This window comes from Amphimedon queenslandica, unplaced genomic scaffold, assembly GCF_000090795.2.
Source record: "Amphimedon queenslandica unplaced genomic scaffold, v1.1 AMPQUscaffold_13157, whole genome shotgun sequence".
Classification (NCBI taxonomy): domain Eukaryota; kingdom Metazoa; phylum Porifera; class Demospongiae; order Haplosclerida; family Niphatidae; genus Amphimedon; species Amphimedon queenslandica.
The window spans coordinates 83,515-103,350 of record NW_003546607.1 but is presented as its reverse complement, the minus strand read 5'-3'; the positions used below and the strand labels follow the sequence as shown (position 1 = coordinate 103,350).

Sequence of the window (19,836 nt, the reverse complement as noted above, 5' to 3'; positions counted from 1 at the left end):
GAAGCAAAAGGCAATAGCAAATGCAAGCATTTCAATGCAAATGAGGAAATCCTATGAACAGAAGGAAATGAGTAGTAGATCTATAGAAGCCAGACTGAACACATAATTTGCATTTTTCAGTCGGTATATGTTACACCCTTTTGTATGTATGTCACATGGCTTACCTGCATGCTGACTGCAACATCCTTGAATCCATAATTATCTAATGCTTCACTCTGCTTAATGACATTAGCTTTTACTAAAATAGCCAGCTATAATAACAGCTTGCCTAATAATAGATAATAATAATACTGAATGATGAATAATAGTGTAGATTTAGAAATTGAATGACCAATCAAAAATAAATAAATAGTAATGAAGACAAATTTGCAAAATTAACTCTAGCTTAAAGCATGCATCAACAAGTCATTGAAGTCAAATTGCACAAACTTTTGATTAAAAATTGATGATACACTTGCCTGCAAACTAGCCTTTATATATAAGTCATATTATAGTTACTGAATGGTATTAAAACAAGGAGATTTTTCATTATTATTATTGTATAGATGCATCGCTTGTATAAAGATCCCAAAGGAGAGAAGTGTGATACTTCGCAGATCAGGTCTACAGTTGAATTCGGAAAGAGTGGAGCATTCACAGTAGTGAGTGATAAAGAAAAGATTGACCGGTTGCAGAATGAAGTTATGGAGCTGAAATCACAACTAGAAGGAAGAAGGGTATGTACATGTATTTTTAACTAGTGCTGTAACAATACGGAATGTTTTTCAGGCTTTAAGTAGCACTTACGCAGAAAATGGAGACAGGAAGATATCAGTTTCATTCATCAAGACATCAATGGTATCTTTGCCTATTGTGGAGACAATTAACTAAAATGACACTATATGTATAAGTATATAAAATTGTCTTGATGTTTTTAAACTGTTTTTATTCAAACCCATAATTTTATTCAGGAATAATAATTTTATTATAAAGGTATCAATTTTGAAGTTGATTGCGCAATCAAAAAGGCAATGTTTGGCTGCATGGCATAACAATGGAAGATGTCATAATAATATTCTACCATTGCTATGTGCAGTCACATTAGAGAGACAAAATATAATAAATCCCATAATTGATAGTATGTCTATTAGTGATGATCATGAACTTGTGATCGTCATAAGTTCAGTCTAATGTAATTTGTCATAATTTAAGTGATAGTACTACAGATATTTTTTTGCTGCTATCACTGATTACTCACTTATGTAGATCACTATTTAATGTGATCAACTTAATGGAAGTACAAGCAAAAAAATTCATGGACTTGAATTCCATAGTAATTAGAAATATCACTTCAAACTTACTGATTAGTAGTCAGAGAGTCTAGACACACAAGACTAGTCAATTAGTACTCATTTAAGATGCGGAAAGCAGAAGGAAATAGCAGTTTGGGAAAGAGATATGTTTTGTGCGTTAATATGTAATTGCCGCAGTATAAAGGTGTACTTCATAAAATTGCATGCCATGCAAATACTCCAACTGATGGAGTGATGGTCTATATAAAGAGGAGAGTAGAGACAACTTACACATAGACAACTGAAGGAGCAGAGTCAGATTCTTTTAGGTCTATAACATCACTGCTATCATTTGAAAATGAAGAGGATCTTGCTTCTTGCTTTCTTTGCATTTTTGATCAGCAGCAGCTATTGTACTCCTGCTGGTAAGATTATATATTAAACAATTTCTTCAAATTTCAAAATTTTTTGCAGGTGATGATATAGATAATGAAGAAGCAGCTGATGCTGCAGAAAACAGTAAGAACATTTAGTATTTGATTGAGTATCATCTACAATGTTGCATTATAGGTAAATTCAAGGAAACCGATGACCTTGATACAGGTACTGCAAATAGATATTATCCTTGCAATAATTTTTATAACTTATAAAATACAGAATTGGCCACTAATACAGAAGCAGAGGCAACAGATGATAAAGGTATAGCCAACCAATGCAGTATTAAGCCCAACATACACTATGCAACATTTGTTGCGTGCAACACATTTTATACACAGGAGTCAATCGTACCATGATATTATGGAACGATTGCATTGTATAGCTGGACAGCAGAACATTGGCCTCAAGCTGGCTGATAAAGGAATTGTCATAACACTCACACCAGATTATGACTCCAGAGGCAGTGGAGTCGTATACACTCGCTGGGGGAAGTCAACTTGCAGAAGTGGAGCTGAGCTAGTCTATGCTGGATATGCTGGAGGTAGTTTCTACAATGAACATGGTGGAGGAGCTAACCTCTTGTGTATGCCAACCAGTGGTGTGGGACATCTTAGCCATCAAAACCCTGGGCACTATACTTTCATCTATGGATCAGAGTATCAATCGCACAACAAGATCTGGAGTAACCACGACTGGAATGTCCCTTGTGCCGTGTGTTATGTTCCTGATAAATCTACTAAACTGCAGTTGCCTGGTAGGATTACCTGTCCAGACTCATGGACTCAAGAGTACAGAGGTTACTTGATGACAGATCACAGAGGCCATCAGCATAATAAAGTCTTTGAATGCATCGATGAAGCTGGAGAGAAGATTCATGGCAGCAATCGCAACACAGATGGTGCACTGCTGTACTTTGTGATGCCAAAGTGTGACAGGGGAATGCCTTGTGGTCCTTACAATGGTAATATTGCTATAACCTGCTCCATCTGCACTCGCTAAAAGCCTCAATTCAACTATGGACTGTGGATATCGGACATCGGATAACAAACTTAGGACTTTTTTGATATTAGGACTTTTACTTTTTTTGATGTGTTGTCATTAATTCTGTTGTAGTTAGTTTTGTTTTTTTTTGGAAAAAAGTTTAGCAGCTCATTTAAAACAATTATTTAGATCCGATATGATATGCTGATACTTTGTATGCGGCTGCGACAAAATAGCATATTAAGCTCACATACAAAATTTAATATACATTTATAAAAGTGGCAATCAGGGCCACAGAAAAAAATTTAATGATAACAATTATAGTAATAATAATAATAATAATAATAATAACAATAATAATAATAATGCATACATTTATTCATGTATCCATGCACTCTAAGCTACATTACTTCATTGTGATCCATCAGTAGGATCAGGGACTTGTCTACATTCACGAACATTAGAGCCTGACAAAGAGGAGGAATGAGAAGAACTGGTTGATGTACAAGAATTAGTTTCATCTTCATGATCAGACTGATGTACTGGAGACAGCCTGACTCCATTATTAGCAGTAGCTTCAACAGGAACTTCTCTCATTGATACAATCATTAAACCAGCCATGCCTCTCCCTTCTCTCTCAAGAGCTACTCTATTCCTCTTATTGCCTTCCTCTATCTTCTTTAGTTCTGTCTCTAGCTCAGTATTTAAGAGGTACATCCTCTCTCTCTTCCGGCATAGATTATCTATGGTTCCATCATCCCAGTAACCGGTTCAGCAGAATACGAGGGACAGGGATCGGGTCGATAAAGTTCTCTTTGATGTCCCAGTAAATGTCTCTCATGCTCACTATCTTGAAACAAGAGTGGAGACAAGCATACCAGTAGATATTACGAGACAAGGGACTTGTGCAGCTGCTCGGTCGATGTAAGGTTTGTGAGAGAAGAAGAAGTAGAAGGCAATAGCGAATGCAAGCATCTCAATGCAAATGAGGAAATCCTATGAACAGAAGGAAATGAGTAGTAGATCTATAGTAGCCAGACTGAACACATAATTTGCATTTTTCAGTCAGTATATGTTACACCCTTTTGCATGTATGTCACATGGCTTACCTGCATGCTGACTGCAACATCCTTGAATCCATAATTATCTAATGCTTCCTCTGCTTAATGACATTAGCTTTTACTAAAAGAGCCGGCTATAATAACAGCTTGCCTAGTAATAAATAATAATAATACTAAATGATGAATAATAATGTAAATTTAGAAATTGAATGACCAATCAAAAATAAATAAATAGACTCTAGTAATGAATAAAAACAAATTTGCAATATTAACTCTAGCTTAAAGCATGTATCAACAAGTCATTGAAGTCAAATTGCACACACTTTTGATTTAAGTACACTTGCCTGCAAACTAGCCTTTATATACAAGTCATATTATAGTTACTGAATGGTATTAAAACAAGGAGATTTTTCATTATTATCTTCTATTATTATTGTATAGATGTATCGCTTGTATAAAGATCCCAAAGGAGAGAAGTGTGATACTTTGCAGATCACGTCTACTTGTTGAATTCGGAAAAAGTGGAGCATTTACAGTAGTGAGTGATAAAGAGAAGATTGACTGGTTGTAGAATGAAGTTATGGAGCTGAAATCAGAACTAGAAGGAAGAAGGGTATGTACATGCATTTTTAACTAGTGCTGTAACAATACGGAATGTTTTTTCAGGCTTCAAGTAGCATTTATGCTGAAAATGGAGACAGGAAAATATCAGTTTCATTCATTGAGACATCAATGGTATCTTTGCCTATTGTGGAGACGAATAACTGAAATGACACTATGTATAAGTATATAGTATTGTCTTGGTGTTTTTAAACTGTTTTTATTCAAACCCATAATTGTATTCAGGAATAATAATTTTATTATAAAAGGTATCAGTTTTGAAGTCAAATGCCTATTCAAAAAGGCAATGTTTTACTTCATGGCATAAATGGAAGATCTCATAAAAATATTTAACTATTGCTATGTGCAGTCACATCAGAGACTATATACACTATGAATATAATAAATCCCGGCCATGATTGATAGTATGTCTATTGGTGGTGATAATGAACTTGTGATCGTTGTAAGTCTAGTCTAATGTAATTTGTCACGATTTAAGTGATACTACTAATAGGATATTTCTTTGCTGCTATCATTGATTATTTGATAATTTAACTCACTTATGTAGATCAGTATTTTAATGTGATCATCTTAGTGGGAGTAGAGGCAAAAACATATAAAGAATTTGAATTCCATAGTAACTTGTTATATCATTTCAAAACTTATCCTCCCACACTGGACGAACTTAGTCAATTATCGTCTGGCACTCATCCATTAAAATGCGGAAAAGCAGAAGGAAATAGCAATTTGAGAAAGAGATATGTTTTGTGTGTTGATATGTAGATATCTCAGTATAAAAGTGTACTTGATGAAATTGCATGCCATAAAACTACTCCCACTGATTGAGTGATGGCCTTTAAAGGGGAGAGCAGAGGCAACTTATGCATAGACAATTAAAGGAACAGAGTCAGATTCTTTTAGGTCTATAACCATCACTGCTGTTATTTAAAAATGAAGATCTTGCTTGTTGCTTTCTTTGCATTTTTGATCAGCAGCAGCTATTGTACTCCTGCTGGTATGATCATGCATTAAACATTTTCTTCAATATAATTATTTCAATTTTTTGCAGGTGATGATACAGAAAATGAAGAATCAGTTGATGCTGCAGAAAACAGTAAGAACATTAAGTATTTGATTGAGTATCATCTACAATTTTGCATTATAGGTAAATTCAAAGAAACTGACAACCTTGATTCAGGTACTGCAAATAGATATTATCCTTGCAATAATTTTTAAAACTTATAAAATACAGAATTGGCCACTAATACAGAAGCAGAGGCAATAGATGATAAAGGTATAACCAACCAATGCAACATGATATTATGGAATGATTGCATTGTATAGCTGAACAGCAGAACATTGGCCTCAAACTCACTGATAAAGGAATTGTCATAACACTCACACCAGATTATGACTCCAGAGGCAGTGGAGTTGTATACACTCGCTGGGGAAAGACAACTTGCAGAAGTGGAGCTGAACTAGTCTATGCTGGATACACTGGAGGCACTGGACATGGTGAGCATGGAGGAGCAGCAAATATTGTGTGCATGCCAACCAGTGGTGTGGGACATCTCAGCCATCAAAACCCTGGACACTATACTTTCATGTATGGATCAGAGTATCAATCGCACAACAAGATCTGGAGTAACCACGACTGGAACGTCCCTTGTGCTGTGTGTTATGTTCCTGACAAATCCACTAAAATGCAGTTGCCTGGTAGGATCACCTGTCCAGACTCATGGACCCAGGAATACAGAGGTTACTTGATGGCAGAGCATAGAGGCCATGCTAGAAATGCAGTCTTTGAATGCATTGATGAAGCTGGAGAGAAGATTCATGGCAGCAATCGCAACACAGATGGTGCACTGCTGTACTTTGTGATGCCAAAGTGTAATGCGGGAATCCCTTGTGGTCCTTACAATGCTAATATTGCCATAACCTGCTCCATCTGCACTCGCTAAGAGCCTCAATTATGGACTGTGGATATCGGACATCGGACAACAAACTTAGGACTTTTTTGATATTAGGACTTTTACTTTTTTATATATTGTCATTAATTCTGTTGAAGTTAGTTTTTGTTTTTTTTTAGAAAAAAGTTTTTTAGCAGCTCATTTAAAGTAATTATTTAGATCAGATATGATAATGCTAATATGCGGCTGTGACAAAATGGTATAAGTTCACATACAAAATTTAATATACATTTATAAAAGTGGCAATCAGGGCCACAGAAAAATTACAATTATAGTAATAATAATAATATTAATAATAATAATAGTAATAATAATAATAATAATAATAATAATAATAATAATAATAATAATAATAATAATAATACATGTATCCATGCACTCTAAGCTACATTACTTCATTGTGATCCATCAGCAGGATCAGAGACTTGTCTACGCTCACGAACATTAGAGTCTGATGAAAAGGAGGAGTGAGAAGAGCTAGTTGATGTACAAGAATTAGTTTCATCTTCATGATCAGACTGATGTACTGGAGACAGCCTGATTCCATTATTAGGAGTAGCCTCTACAGGAACTTCTCTCATTGATACAATCATTAAGCTATCCATTCCTCTCCCTTCTCTCTCGAGGGCTGCTCTGTTTCTGTTATTGTCTTCCTCTTTCTTCTTTAGTTCTGTCTGTAGCTCAGTATTTAATAGAGGTACGTCCTCTCTTTCTTCCGGTCCCTCTCTTACCCGGTTCCATCGTCCCGGTAACCGATTCGGAATACGAGGGACTGGGATCGGGTCGACAAAGTTCTCTTTGATGTCCCCGTAAATGTCTCTCACGTCCACCATCTTGAAACAAGAATGGAGGCAAGGGACTTGCGCAGCCGCTCGGTCGATGTAAGGTTTGTGAGAGAAGAAGAAGTAGAAGGCAATAGCGAATGCAAGCATCTCAATGCAAATGAGGAAATCCTATGAACAGAATGAAACGAGTAGTATACTGTATACTATGAAATTTATGCGACAGAAAAATTTGTAGTTGATATGTTACACACGTTTGTATTACCTGCATACTGACTGCAACATCCTTGAATCCATACTTAGCTAATGCTTCACTCTGCTTAATGACATTAGCTTTTACTAAAATAGCTATAATAACAGCTTGCCTAATAATAATAATAATAAATAATAAGTTTGGTTTTTTTGTCTCTATCACTTACCAAAACGTAAGGACAATGATCAATTTTATCGCCGTGAACTTCAGTAGAGGATTCAAAGGTTTCAGTAAATCCCGGGTTCCCTTATAGAAATAAGCTAAACTGTATAGCGCCAGCTGTGAATAAAAACCAGTCAAACCAGTTTCAAACACGTTAGACTATAACTTACTCCTTGACTGATGGCATTCATTACTGATATGTATACGTACGAACCATCAGGTTTTATTTTGCCTTCATCATAAACACCAGCCAACTGAGTAATCCTAATGTACATAATGTACTTCTAAAACTAAACTGAATGTGTATACATGTGTGTGTGTGTGTGTGTGTGTGTATACATGTGTGTGTGTGTGTGTGTGTGTATACATGTGTGTGTGTGTGTGTGTGTATACATGTGTGTGTGTGTGTGTGTGTGTGCATGTGTGTGTGTGTGTGCGTGTGTGCGTGTGTGTGTGTGTGTGTGTATCACTAACAAAGCAATAACTGTTAGAATTGGACGAAGTATAGCATACTGAAGAACAGCCACCTTATTCCATCTTATGAACCGTCTGGAAAAATAACAAAAAAATAATATAAAATCGGCATACGTTGAATCAAAATTACTTTACTTTAATACAACACATTTCATTATATCACATATAATATTGTACCTTCCTCCAGGCCATGGCTTGCAGCAGCAGCAAGGGATCAGGTGCTTCACTGGCGGACGTGGTTCCATCACTTCTGTCAAATCATACTCACTCTCCATGAAATTTAGAAGATAAACAAGAAAATTGTAGAGAGCGTAAGATTCGTAACATTCTCTAACAATTGACCAATGAATAGCGAAATCAGGAAATCTGAGACCTAACCACTGGGAGAGAGAGAGAGAGAGAGAGAGAAAGATATGAAAACAGAAAAAGATATTTTGTTAATCAATCAAAAATGTCAAACCATTATGCTGTTTGTAAATGGTTTAGTTCTATCTATTACTATTATTTTTAAAATGATCGCGTGAAGTATTTATAAACAGAAAGAGAAAGTCACAATACACAAAAGGGCAAAATAAAGATTATTTTTGTAAATATTTCAACTAATCTAAACCATACAGAATCCACACGCACTGTGTCTCTAAATGTATAAGAAATACACATTAATTTAAATAAGCAATAATTTAAATGTATATATAATAAGTTAAAATACACACTAATAATGTTTGAAACTCACACTGTCGATTGAATACACAGGCACCATCCATATCACCCTCACTATGTAAGCTTGCAAATGAGGCTGTGTATAATTGTAAAGATGCTGGAGAGAGAGAGTACATTAAAATTGTGATAAAATACAAAAAAAGAGAGAGTACAGCAAATTGCACTGACCTTACAAACCGATTCATAAACTAATCTATAAACTTCAAAAAGGGCTGTCTAATAAATTGAGTTGTGTCTTGGATTATGAGGTCACATTAAACAAACAGCCCACCTATACAACTGCTAGTTTGCAAGGTCTATGCAAATAGCTGTACCTCATGCTTTTACTGCTAAGATCAAATATTATATACTTGTAAGTATGTACTATCCCTACAGTAAGTGATTATAGAGGAGCTAAATTTTGGCAGGGTGTTAAATTTATAGTAGTTGGTGGTTTTTTAATTTGAAGAATTTATGGTCGCGTCATGTGGGATACAGCATGTGTATTATCAAAACAACAGGTCTGATTTTGGCTAAATCATCAATTTCTATCCTCTCCAAAATAACCTACTACTTCAAATAATTGATTACATGTATATATGTACATAAAATTTAAATAGGTTGCCCCATAAGTTAACCTGTAACAAATTGGCCAGGAAGATAGGGATGGTAAGGAGAGTGAAAAGACCGCCAATAAACCAGGCACTAAAGGTAGCCTCGGCATCGACAGCATACAGTCCGTATATCATCAGTGGCAGCACCACCAACAGGACTATACAGTAGGTAATGACGACCACTACGGTAAGCCAGGTCCTCCAATGGGACCAGCAGGACCAGCGAGAGCAACTGCACCCCATCAGGTAGCGGGTAAACTTTAGCTTGACCCCTCTCATCCTCTTATTCTCGCTTATTCTCTTCCAAAAGACTATCCAAAAGTCTCCTAATGTCCTATTTTAAGACAAGTAAGTCTTGTCTATAAAAACATGAAACAGTCAGAATTATTAAAAATTCATTAACTAGGTGTGGTCAATTAAAAATGGGTGGTGTTAATGTTTCTATAGAAACAGGAGGTGTGGTCTAGTAAAAAATAATAAACAATGGCGGTAAGTAGCCTATTCTTTTTGCCTACTTCTTTCTCTTCTGTTATAGGCTGGTGGAGGATCAGTAGTGAGCCCCAAGCCTCCAGAGGAGACTGATAATGTGAGGGTTGCCGTCAGATCCAGACCACTCAGCCAGTCAGAGAGAAACAACAATCACCAGTCGATAGTAACCGTGGATCAAACCAGAGGAGAAATAACCAGTGAGGGACTGAGGAGTATTATAATGGCATGGATGTAATGGAAAATTTACATGTAAAATATTACACAGCAGGGGATTTTAAATTTTTGCGTGAATTTTAATTTTGGGGTTTTTATGTAAATTTTTGAGGCCACAATATCAAATTTTGTACAAGAACTTTTGCAAAAATATATGAATGTACCTAGTACCTTACAAGTTATTGTTCTTTAGTTGTCTTGCCTGATCCTAAGGGAATGAGAGAACCAAAGAAAACCTTCACATTTGATAGCGTCTTTGGAGCAGATACCACTCAAGCTGATGTGTATAATGAAACTGCTAGACCAATAGTGGACGCTGTCCTTGAAGGATATAATGGTAACAGACACACACAGAAGGATATATGTAGACGTACATATTAATCACATGCAATTGTAGCTAGGGATTTTATTAAGTATTACATTAGAAGTGTTAAGGGCAAAGCCAAATCCTTGATGAGGAATCATTTTCATTGATACATGTACTAAGAATCAACGGGATCTCTGAAAGGGAATAAATTGTTACTAAAATTACATGTACATGTAATATACTTACAAAACATACTTTGATTTTGGAGCATGCTTACTTTTTTATCATCTCCCTGTCTTCCTTCCCCCTCTTTCTTTTTCCCTCCCTCTCTCTCTTTCCCTCTCTCTCTTTATCCTTTATACATGTACATGTATAATGTGTAGGTACAATATTTGCATATGGTCAGACAGGAACTGGTAAGACGTACACAATGGCTGGCGAGAACAATCCTGAGACCAGAGGAATCATTCCAAACTCTTTTGCTCACATATTCGGAAGAATACACAAATGTGAAGGAGAGACGAAGTGAGTATATAATGGCTCCATGTATTGTACACAAACCATGGGCTATAGTACAGGGAACTTTTCAGATTTTGGCCCATTTTTTCAAATAGCCGTAACTCAAAAAATTGAAGTCGGAATTGGCTCAAACTTTCTACATAGCATAAGGACATCAATATGTATCAGAAAATGTAATAAAAATTGGAGGTTATTCCGGAGCCATTTTTCGGAAAAAACCATGGGCTATAGTACAGGGAACTTTTCAGATTTTGGCCCATTTCTTCAAATGTCCGTAACTTGAAAAATTGAAGTCGGAATTGACTCAAACTTTCTACACAGCATAAGTACATCAATATGTATCAGAAAATGTGATTTGCAAGTTTATCTCCTGTTGTTCCATTTTTAGATTCCTGGTGAGAGTCTCTTACCTTGAGATATACAACGAGGAAGTCCGTGATCTTCTCAACAAGAAATCCAAGGAAGCACTCAAGATCAGAGAGAGGCCGGATGTAGGCGTGTATGTTAAGGATCTGCTGTCATTTGTAGTGAAAGACACAGAAGAGATGGAGAAATTGATGAGCATTGGAAATAAAAATAGTAAGGAAGAGAGAGAGAGAGAGAGAGAGAGAGAGAGAGAGAGAGAGAGAGAGAGAGAGAGAGAGAGAGAGAGAGAGAGAGAGAGAGTAATGAACAATATACTGAACCTATTTTTGTTGTATAAGTACATGCACATACATGTATTTAGATTACTTAAATCCTAAGTACACGTATATCTTTTCTAAAACTTGTTATTTTCTCAATTATTTTTTATCTATTTATTTTATTTTTAGGAGCATTTGGTGCCACGGATATGAATGAGAGATCTTCAAGATCCCACACAATATTCAGTATAACAGTGGAACAGAGTCAGATGGGACCTGATAAGAAAGAGCACGTGAGAATGGGAAAACTTCATCTCGTTGATCTAGCAGTAAGATATTCATACTTTATACAACCATACGTACATGTACATGTATGTGTACAAAGTTACAGTTACAAAGTCTCTTTGACAAAACAAAATTTAATACTCATGCATGTATGTACATGTACATGCAGCATGCAGTTACATACATGCATCAGTAACTTCATCTCTGTTTATTTGATTCTCAAAGGGTTCAGAGCGTCTCTCAAAGACAGGTGCTACTGGTGTCCGTAAAGATGAAGCGGCCAGTATCAACCGATCCCTCACTAACCTCGGTATTGTGATATCGGCTCTGGTTGATGATAAAAGCACTCACATACCATACAGGAACAGTAAACTGACCAGGCTCCTTCAAGACTCACTGGGGGGCAACTCAAAAACTGTAATGGTAAGCTACAAATAATATAATGTGTATATATACATGTGCATGTATTTTTATTATAATGCTGTATACATGTATGTATGATGGATTTATTGGTTAAGGGGACATTTTGTAAATTTGACTGTTTGATTTCATCACCTCTTACCAATAGCTTGAGGATATTAACTATTGGCAGGTTTAAATTTACATGTACATATACAGATCTCCAAGTTAAAAGTATGCATGTAAATTCTTTGCTAAAATTTCCCTCAAGGAGAAAGAGAGTGAGTTACATTTAACTTACTCTTTCTAAGTTTCTACTACAGCCATTGATTCATTATTCCATCATACAGATAGCTAACATTGGGCCTGCTGATTACAACAGTGATGAAACCCTCAGTACCCTCCGATACGCTGACACTGCTAAGAGAATTAAGAACAAGGCCAGGATCAACGAGGATCCAAAGGATGCCATGTTGAGAGAGTTCCAGAAAGAAATTGAGAAATTGAAGAAGATGCTGGCTGAGGAAGAGAGAGAGAAAGAGGAGGAGGAGGGAGAGGAGGGGGAGGAGGGTAGTATCAGAAGAGGAAGTATAAAGAATAAGAGAAAGAAGAAACAAGATGGTAAAGAAATGGAGAGAGGACACATGTACTGTACATGTTTTTTATGAAGTTCAAACTGAGTCTGATCAAATTTATATTTTTTCTAAATTTAAAATCTATGGTATTATTGTTATTTTTCGTTTTTTTTTTTGCTTATAGAGTTATCGACTTCAATGTCTCCGAGAGAAATGGCTGAACTGAAGAAACAAATTGAAGAAGAAAGAAAGAAACTTCTCACTGGGAAAGACGTCGCTAAGGAAGAAAAGGAAAAGATGGAACAAGAACTAGAAAAGAAAGAAGAGGAACTGGCCAAAGCCCAGTAAGTACAGTACATGTACATGTAATCTGTGCTTTATGAGACTCCTAATTTACATGTACATGTATGTTTTATGGGTAAAATTAATGTATATGCATGTAGATATTATTTCTGTTTTCTTTGTCACTTTATCATTTAGAGAGGAACAGGCTGAGCTTCAAAAGAGATTGTCTGATTTAGAATCAAAAGTTATAGTGGGAGGTGTCAATTTGGTATGCTAATATTTGATGTACACATACATGCATATGCAGTGTTCATGTACATGTACTTATAAATGTATTCATATCTAACTTGTTTATTTCTTTGTGTATGTGTACAGCTTGAACAGACTGAGAAACAAGAGAAACTGTTGGAAAAGTCGAGAAAAGATTTAGAGAAAAGGAAGAAGAAAGAATCCATCTTAAAAGAACAACTTAAGCAGAAAGAGGTCAGTCTGAAGGAATGTATATAATGTACATGTACATGTATATATATAATGACTCTTTATTTAGGTTGAGAGACAGGATTATCAGGTCAAGATAGCAAACCTGCAAGAGACAAGGGACGTCATAACACACGAATTAAAGGACACTTGGAAGCAACTGCAATCAATGAAAGATGAAGTGAGTTCATCTACTACACTTACTACACCATGCAGAGCCCATCTACTATTGTACTCTTATAATGTACCTTATTCCTCTCTCAGTTGATAGCAGTCCAGGAGGAGTATCAAAGAGAGAAGGAGTATCTTTTGCAAGATATTAGGGACCTTGATAAACAAGTGGAGCTACAGGCACTGATAATGAATTACTTCATACCGCAAGAGTTCCAGGATCTCATTGAACAGCATGTACAATGGGATGAGGAGGAACAAGAATGGCACCTGGTAAGATATTGAATTGATGATACATGACCATATACATGTATGTAGAAGTTTGAGTTGATTCCAATTAAAATTGGATTTTTTACAGATTTTTAAGTTGCTCAAAAATTGGGCCAATTTACATATAATATTTATTCCATTTATTTTTTCACTGATTACAGGATGGTATAGCATATGCTGGTAATAGCATACAAAGAGAGCCAGCCCCTGTTCCTCAGCGTCCACCGGTCCAGTATGACACATTATCATGTTATTTATCATACAATACAGAGAGGGACTTCATGTTCATGACACCTGATGGACTTATAGCTGCTCCAACTGTAAAGAGCACCAGATCAAAGATTGGAAAGAATAAGTCTGTCACACCTTCTTCTTCAAGCAAATCAAAGTACAGTATTCATTATTAGCGAACCTACTTTGATGTTTTGAGGAAATAGCATGTATAAGAGAGCTCAAAAGTAACTGGTAATTTAAAAGGAAAATTTTGGTGAATTTGACATTTCATAGCCTGAACCATTTATGTGCATATGCTCAATGACACATGGCCACAAATTGGCCAATTAAAACCCACCAATTACCAAAAATTTGAATAACCCGCCACAATTTTTCACCTCTAAATTGTCAGCTATGGTTTTGATCAGGAGTCCATAACAGGAGTCATTTTGTTTTTTTAGGAACAAATCATCAGACACAAGTGTTGTATCAAGTGAGAGTCAGTATCCAACTTCAAGAGGACTCATATCAAGACAAAAACACTTTGCATGACACACAGAGCAAACAATGCAATTAAAAAATAAATATCTTATAGAAAAGAAGATTCTTTATAAGTCATTGATTTGTCACTCTTTGTAACTTCTCCCTGCAAAAACTGTTAGTAAAAAGAGCATTCTTTACACATTATACATACCTAAAATCCTCACAATGAATCCATTCTTCCTTAAGAACAGACATGTCCATACTAACTAGCTGTCCAACTATACCGTCCCAGTCAACAAGCACACGTGTCTCCTTCACTTTTTTGCACAAATCAGTCACCTGCTGCAATAATAGTCTTACTGAAGGTAACAGGATTTGAAGAATCAGGTTCTCAAGTCTCATTTCAGTGTTTGTTTTTCCGGTTAGTTTGTCACCAAGGACGTGTATCCATTCTGTTGTTCTAGTCATTTCTTCTTTCGTTTGGTGCTTTGGTTGCTGTAACTGCAACATGTAGCTAAGTGGAGTCTCATTGGTGTCGGATTGATGTAGCTCTTCTAGTGATAGTAGAAGTGCTTGTATTGAGAATATAAGCTCTTGGAATTCTGTGGCATTTCTTTTCAAATCTGCAGCAATGATGGTAGCTCCTTTGTATGCGTTGGATTCACCTATTTCTTCTGACTGAGCCTTACTTAATATGTTATCTAACATGCATGATTGTTTAATATACATCACAGTTAATAAATGCATTTTACTTACTCAGTTCCTGTAGTTGATACTGAGTCCTGTGTATAGTAGCTTCTAATTCCTGAGTCTCTTCATTCAGTATCATCATATCTTCAACAATATCTCCACTGGGTTCACCGTCTTCATTGAATTCAGCGTCAATACTCTCTTGAGTCTTCTCTAAAGTTCCCAAAGATTTCTGACTGCTCAACTCTTCACTCTTGCAAAGAATGAGGGCGCGTTTTTCCTTTATTTCTTCTTGTTTTTCCTTTTATCAGTTCATCAGTGTGTGTCAGTGTTTTTCATGCTTACTTTAAGTTTAGTTTTTTCTTCTTTTATAAATGATTGGAGCTCTTTCAATTGCTCTTGCTCTCTCAGCCCCCTGGGGGAGTCCCACATTGTTCTCTGTGTATTGTGACTAAGATAAAAAATATTTATTCTTAACTATAAAAGCAATTTTTCAATTCTTAAAAATATGCATAGTATACCATCTCATTCAAGTATCACTAGATCTATATGCTACAACAAGGCCTACATGAATTACCAATCAATCATTTACTTACTCTACATAGTAAGTGTCACCATATTGATCTACAAACTTCTCCCAGCCAGGAGGCAGAGCTTCCCAGTTGTAGTCATCGAGAGGAAGAGGGGAAAGGGAACGGGGATCAACCCATGTTGAGGTTTTTGTGTAATGACTGCAAGAAAGAGAATTAATTAGAATGTAGAGAGCATCCATAGTAAAATGATGGTGATATTTCATTGACAAAATTGTATATCATTATGTTATAGAGAAACTTAATTGGAGCTAAGTCATGCATTTATAAGAGCAGATCTAGGAAGGGCATGCGGTAATTAAAAATTAAAAAAATTGTCCTACTTTTCAAAGTATGGCCTATCCGTTTTAAAGTCCACTTTCCTTTCCCATCCTTTTGGAAGTGGAGCTGGGTCATCATCAGTTGCTTCAGTAGAATCAACATCTTCCTTTATGCTAGAGACTAATGAGGAAAATGGTACCTGAGGGTGTGAAGAGAAAGTGTCTTGCAGTACTGGGTTCGATTTTATATGAAGAATAACTGAGGAACCCTTTACACTCCTGAGATAGGTAACAGCTTCTTTATGGCTGATACCTTGAAGGCTATCAAATATTTATTAGAATTTAAAATTGATGTGGTTTTTAACTGAAGTGTATTACCTGATGCCATTAACGGAAAGTATTTCATCTCCAGGACGAATAGAAAGTGCTAAAAACAGTATAAAAACAAATTCAACATGCTCATTTATTATGCTTATTATAATTTGCAAGCCGCACAAAACTGACGCCAGCATTATGATGACCAAATTAATTATTACTTGACGTCATGTATGCAATATTCAACATTACATACTCATGCATGCAACAAACAAGAGAACACAATAGTAGTCTATATTATTACCAGCTGGTCCATTTTTCTCTACACTTGACACAACAATGGGAATCCCATGTTCACAGCCTCCTTTCACACTAAACCCTAATGACTGATAGTCACCTGCACCCCCAGCTTTCTTCCTCTGCAGTCTTACGCTGCGTGAGCCTCTAGCACTCTCCATTATTACTTTTACATGGATTTCTTTCTATCAGAAATACATGTAAATGTAATAAAATTTTCTGTTCTTTCTTGGGCTCTGCAGGTTTGGGGGCGTGACAGGTTTGGTGGGAGTTTTCGCGGGAAATATGGTGGGTGGAGTCGAATACAAACAAAACAAAGATGGCCTCAGCTTCATCTTATTCTTTATCTTCTGGCAGAACTGGTGATCTTAAGAACAACATGATAAAGTTATTGAGGGAACTCGAACGTATGAAACTCTCAGTTGAGCCTAACATCAAAAGGTGAACAATTTTGCATGTAATAAAAATAAATAAAGACTTTAATTTTTAATAATTATAATAATAATTGTATTGTTTCTTCCTCTGTAGTCTATCTCAAGGTGTCCCTTCTGCTTTCCTTCCTCTTCTTCATGCAGCACTGATGGATTATTCACTACCTCTGGCCAAGCACATTGCATCAATGGAGATTGACCTGTACAGCAAAAATGACCTTAAATTTGTAGATGGACTTTATAAGGTATGTGCATTGATAAAACATGCAAGTTTCTGAAAAGTTCCCTGTACTATAGCCCATGGTTTTTCTGAAAAATGGCTCCGAAATGATCCCCAATTTTTATTACATTTTCTGATACATATTGCTGTACTTATGCTCTGTAGAAATTTTGAGTCGATTCCGACTTCAATTTTTCAAGTTACAGCCATTTTAAAAAATGGGCCAGAATCTGAAAAGTTCCCCGTACTATAGCCCATGGTTTTTTCCGAAAAATGGCTCCAAAATGACCCCCAATTTTTATTACATTTTCTGATACATATTGATGTACTTATGCTATGTAGAAAGTTTCAGCTGATTCTGGCTTCAATTTTTTGAGTTATGGCCATTTTAAAAAATGGGCCAAAATCAGAAAATGGCTCCGAACTGACCTCAAATTTTTATGGCATTTTTAATTCAGGTTATGAGAGATGTCTTTGAGTATCGGCCTCAATTGTCACGTGATAAATTCCTCTCCGATGGGTTTGCCGAAAGGAAGATCATCCTCTCCTGTGACGTGCTCCATCATTGCCAAAGAATGCACTTAAAGCTCACTGGAACCAGTAAAAACCCCAGACCCCTCACAAGGGGTCCTAGGAATAAGCTAATTACCAGTACTAGCGTCCATACATTATCTGATTCGGCCGGTATTGGAAACTATTGGCAAGAAAAACAATCAAGCCTAGTGACATTAAGCCGGAGGGAAGACTACATTCCACCCTCACCACCTCAAACTCCATCTCTCTCACCCTCTATTGGACTCCAGCTGCTAACTGACCCTTCTCTTGACATAACTCCACTTCAAACGCCTTTAAAATATCAACCATTAGCTCCTCTGGCTGCTAGAAAAGAAGAGACACAGCCCAGAGAAGAGTCAGACATAACTGGCCCTGTGAAGGAGAAGGAGCAAGAGCTACAGCTTAGAGGAAGTGTCCAACCAAACCTTATCACTAGTACTAGCAGTAACGAAGAAGCTCCACTTCCAGTGATTATAAAGGAAGGTCCTCAGCTAATGGAGACACCTCTTACTGGATGTGAGCCACTGGACAAGGAGAATGTAATACCACAATATAACTGTGGATCTGAAAAAAGAACTAAGATATATAAAGATAGGCCACTAATGGAGTCTAATGTAGATATTTCAAGTATTCAATTTTGTGTCAGTAATTATTATTATTTGTTCTACAGGTGAGCACAACTCTAGGAGTGGTGCCTTGCTAAATGAGAGCTTACCAAAGTCAATGTCTACAGCATCTGTTGATGTAAATGTATGTGGTTTAATTGTACATGCATGACTGTTCTTGTATTGCAATGAATGAGAAATAATGTGAACTTTAACAATCCTTGTACTATTATTGTATTGCAATCTATGAAATTTAACAATCCTTGTACTATTATTGTATTGCAATGAATGAGAAATGTATACACTTTATGAACTTTGTAACAATCCTTTTTTTAGCTCTGTCTCTCTCTCATTTCTATAGCTAATGTTAGATAAGATGACTCATTTGTCTGAGACTGTTCATACTCTCAGTGCTAGATTAGTCCTACTTGAAACACAGCTTAAAATTAAAGACACAAAAACTACATCAGGTTAGCAGTATAGGTTATTATTGTGTCTCAAATTCTCTTTAGTTTGTCATATTGGTACCCAAACTGAAGATCAACACCATCCCATCCTGTCACAAGAAACAGAGACACTGCTGGACCCCACCCTGTCACCAGTATCAACCCCAACTCTCTCTCCTTCTCCTACCAACTTTACAAGTTCTCATAGCTCAAGCAGACTTCTACCTGTTGCTGCTACAAGTCCACACAGTACAAGTGACTCATTATTAGCAACTGCTCCACAAACTCCTGAGGATACAAGGCAACTCATTCAAAGCTTGAGGGCTAGAGCACGCTCTACGAAAGAACTGCTGCACAAAACAGGCCATGCAGCTTCTCATGATGATAGTATATAGACCTTTACATGAAATCATTTTAAAACAGAATTATATACAACTCTATTAGTATCTGTATCTGCAAGTATAGATTTAATAATAATAAATAATGCAAGAAACAAATGAAGTCTATTTGTGTGAGGAGTCAGAGACAAGTTGTAGTTTTTAAAAGTTAAAATTTGAAAATACAAAGGAGGATGAGTGTGAATGAAATGACAAGGCATATGGAATTGCTCTAATTAGTACAGAATGTAGGAAAGTAGTAGGAAAGAGAAAATGACATCTAGGTGTGTACACACACATCATGGGCATTCCTGTATGAATGGGAGTTACCCTCATCACATGATATATGGTAGGAACAACTGAATGAGATGATAATACAAAACAAAAAAGACAGAATGAGATATATCAAAAAAGCGAGGAACAGCAAGACAATCTT

At 36.3% G+C, this 19,836-nt stretch overlaps 6 protein-coding genes across 7 annotated transcripts; 4 read left to right on the top strand and 2 right to left on the bottom strand.

The window, feature by feature from the left end:
- Window positions 1-1,568: 1,568 nt before the first annotated feature.
- LOC100638993 (uncharacterized) lies at window positions 1,569-2,871 on the top strand. The gene is made up of 5 exons (XM_003389064.2): window positions 1,569-1,696; window positions 1,746-1,790; window positions 1,842-1,874; window positions 1,929-1,970; window positions 2,092-2,871. The coding sequence occupies exons 1-5, from the start codon at window positions 1,630-1,632 to the stop codon at window positions 2,706-2,708; spliced, it is 804 nt and encodes a 267-aa protein (XP_003389112.2). The 5' UTR covers window positions 1,569-1,629; the 3' UTR covers window positions 2,709-2,871.
- Window positions 2,872-5,216: 2,345 nt separating this feature from the next.
- On the top strand, window positions 5,217-6,472 carry LOC100638865 (short-chain collagen C4-like). Its single transcript, XM_003389063.2, has 5 exons — window positions 5,217-5,366; window positions 5,421-5,465; window positions 5,517-5,549; window positions 5,604-5,645; window positions 5,696-6,472. Exons 1-5 carry the CDS (start codon window positions 5,303-5,305, stop codon window positions 6,310-6,312), a joined length of 801 nt encoding a protein of 266 aa, XP_003389111.1. The 5' UTR covers window positions 5,217-5,302; the 3' UTR covers window positions 6,313-6,472.
- On the bottom strand, window positions 6,323-9,704 carry LOC100638737 (transmembrane protein 184C-like). Its single transcript, XM_003389062.3, has 8 exons — window positions 9,330-9,704; window positions 8,726-8,809; window positions 8,170-8,372; window positions 7,993-8,067; window positions 7,689-7,782; window positions 7,523-7,635; window positions 7,369-7,468; window positions 6,323-7,274 (listed from the first exon to the last, which is right to left on the bottom strand). The coding sequence occupies exons 1-8, from the start codon at window positions 9,582-9,584 to the stop codon at window positions 6,717-6,719; spliced, it is 1,482 nt and encodes a 493-aa protein (XP_003389110.2). The 5' UTR covers window positions 9,585-9,704; the 3' UTR covers window positions 6,323-6,716.
- Window positions 9,705-9,750: 46 nt separating this feature from the next.
- On the top strand, window positions 9,751-14,786 carry LOC100638608 (kinesin-like protein KIF3A). Of its 2 annotated transcripts, none has more exons than XR_002186207.1 (15): window positions 9,751-9,794; window positions 9,841-9,991; window positions 10,201-10,344; window positions 10,698-10,839; window positions 11,222-11,412; window positions 11,646-11,785; window positions 11,967-12,164; window positions 12,491-12,761; window positions 12,900-13,059; window positions 13,196-13,268; window positions 13,376-13,483; window positions 13,548-13,658; window positions 13,742-13,921; window positions 14,080-14,383; window positions 14,593-14,682. XR_002186207.1 is itself a non-coding variant. In XM_003389061.3 (15 exons), exons 1-15 carry the CDS (start codon window positions 9,789-9,791, stop codon window positions 14,681-14,683), a joined length of 2,193 nt encoding a protein of 730 aa, XP_003389109.2. In that variant the 5' UTR covers window positions 9,751-9,788; the 3' UTR covers window positions 14,684-14,786. The 2 variants fall into 2 exon arrangements, 1 of the variants encoding a protein (XP_003389109.2); XM_003389061.3 differs by having other exon boundaries at window positions 14,080-14,306; window positions 14,593-14,786.
- LOC109584869 (protein kibra-like) lies at window positions 14,626-16,951 on the bottom strand. The gene is made up of 8 exons (XM_020000767.1): window positions 16,774-16,951; window positions 16,533-16,581; window positions 16,218-16,475; window positions 15,901-16,035; window positions 15,650-15,755; window positions 15,371-15,605; window positions 14,826-15,315; window positions 14,626-14,777 (listed from the first exon to the last, which is right to left on the bottom strand). The coding sequence occupies exons 1-8, from the start codon at window positions 16,925-16,927 to the stop codon at window positions 14,747-14,749; spliced, it is 1,458 nt and encodes a 485-aa protein (XP_019856326.1). The 5' UTR covers window positions 16,928-16,951; the 3' UTR covers window positions 14,626-14,746.
- A 59-nt stretch (window positions 16,952-17,010) lies between these two features.
- Window positions 17,011-19,463, top strand: LOC109584868 (centrosomal protein of 44 kDa-like). The gene is made up of 6 exons (XM_020000766.1): window positions 17,011-17,207; window positions 17,295-17,442; window positions 17,876-18,599; window positions 18,643-18,722; window positions 18,939-19,047; window positions 19,090-19,463. Exons 1-6 carry the CDS (start codon window positions 17,086-17,088, stop codon window positions 19,416-19,418), a joined length of 1,512 nt encoding a protein of 503 aa, XP_019856325.1. The 5' UTR covers window positions 17,011-17,085; the 3' UTR covers window positions 19,419-19,463.
- Window positions 19,464-19,836: the final 373 nt, after the last annotated feature.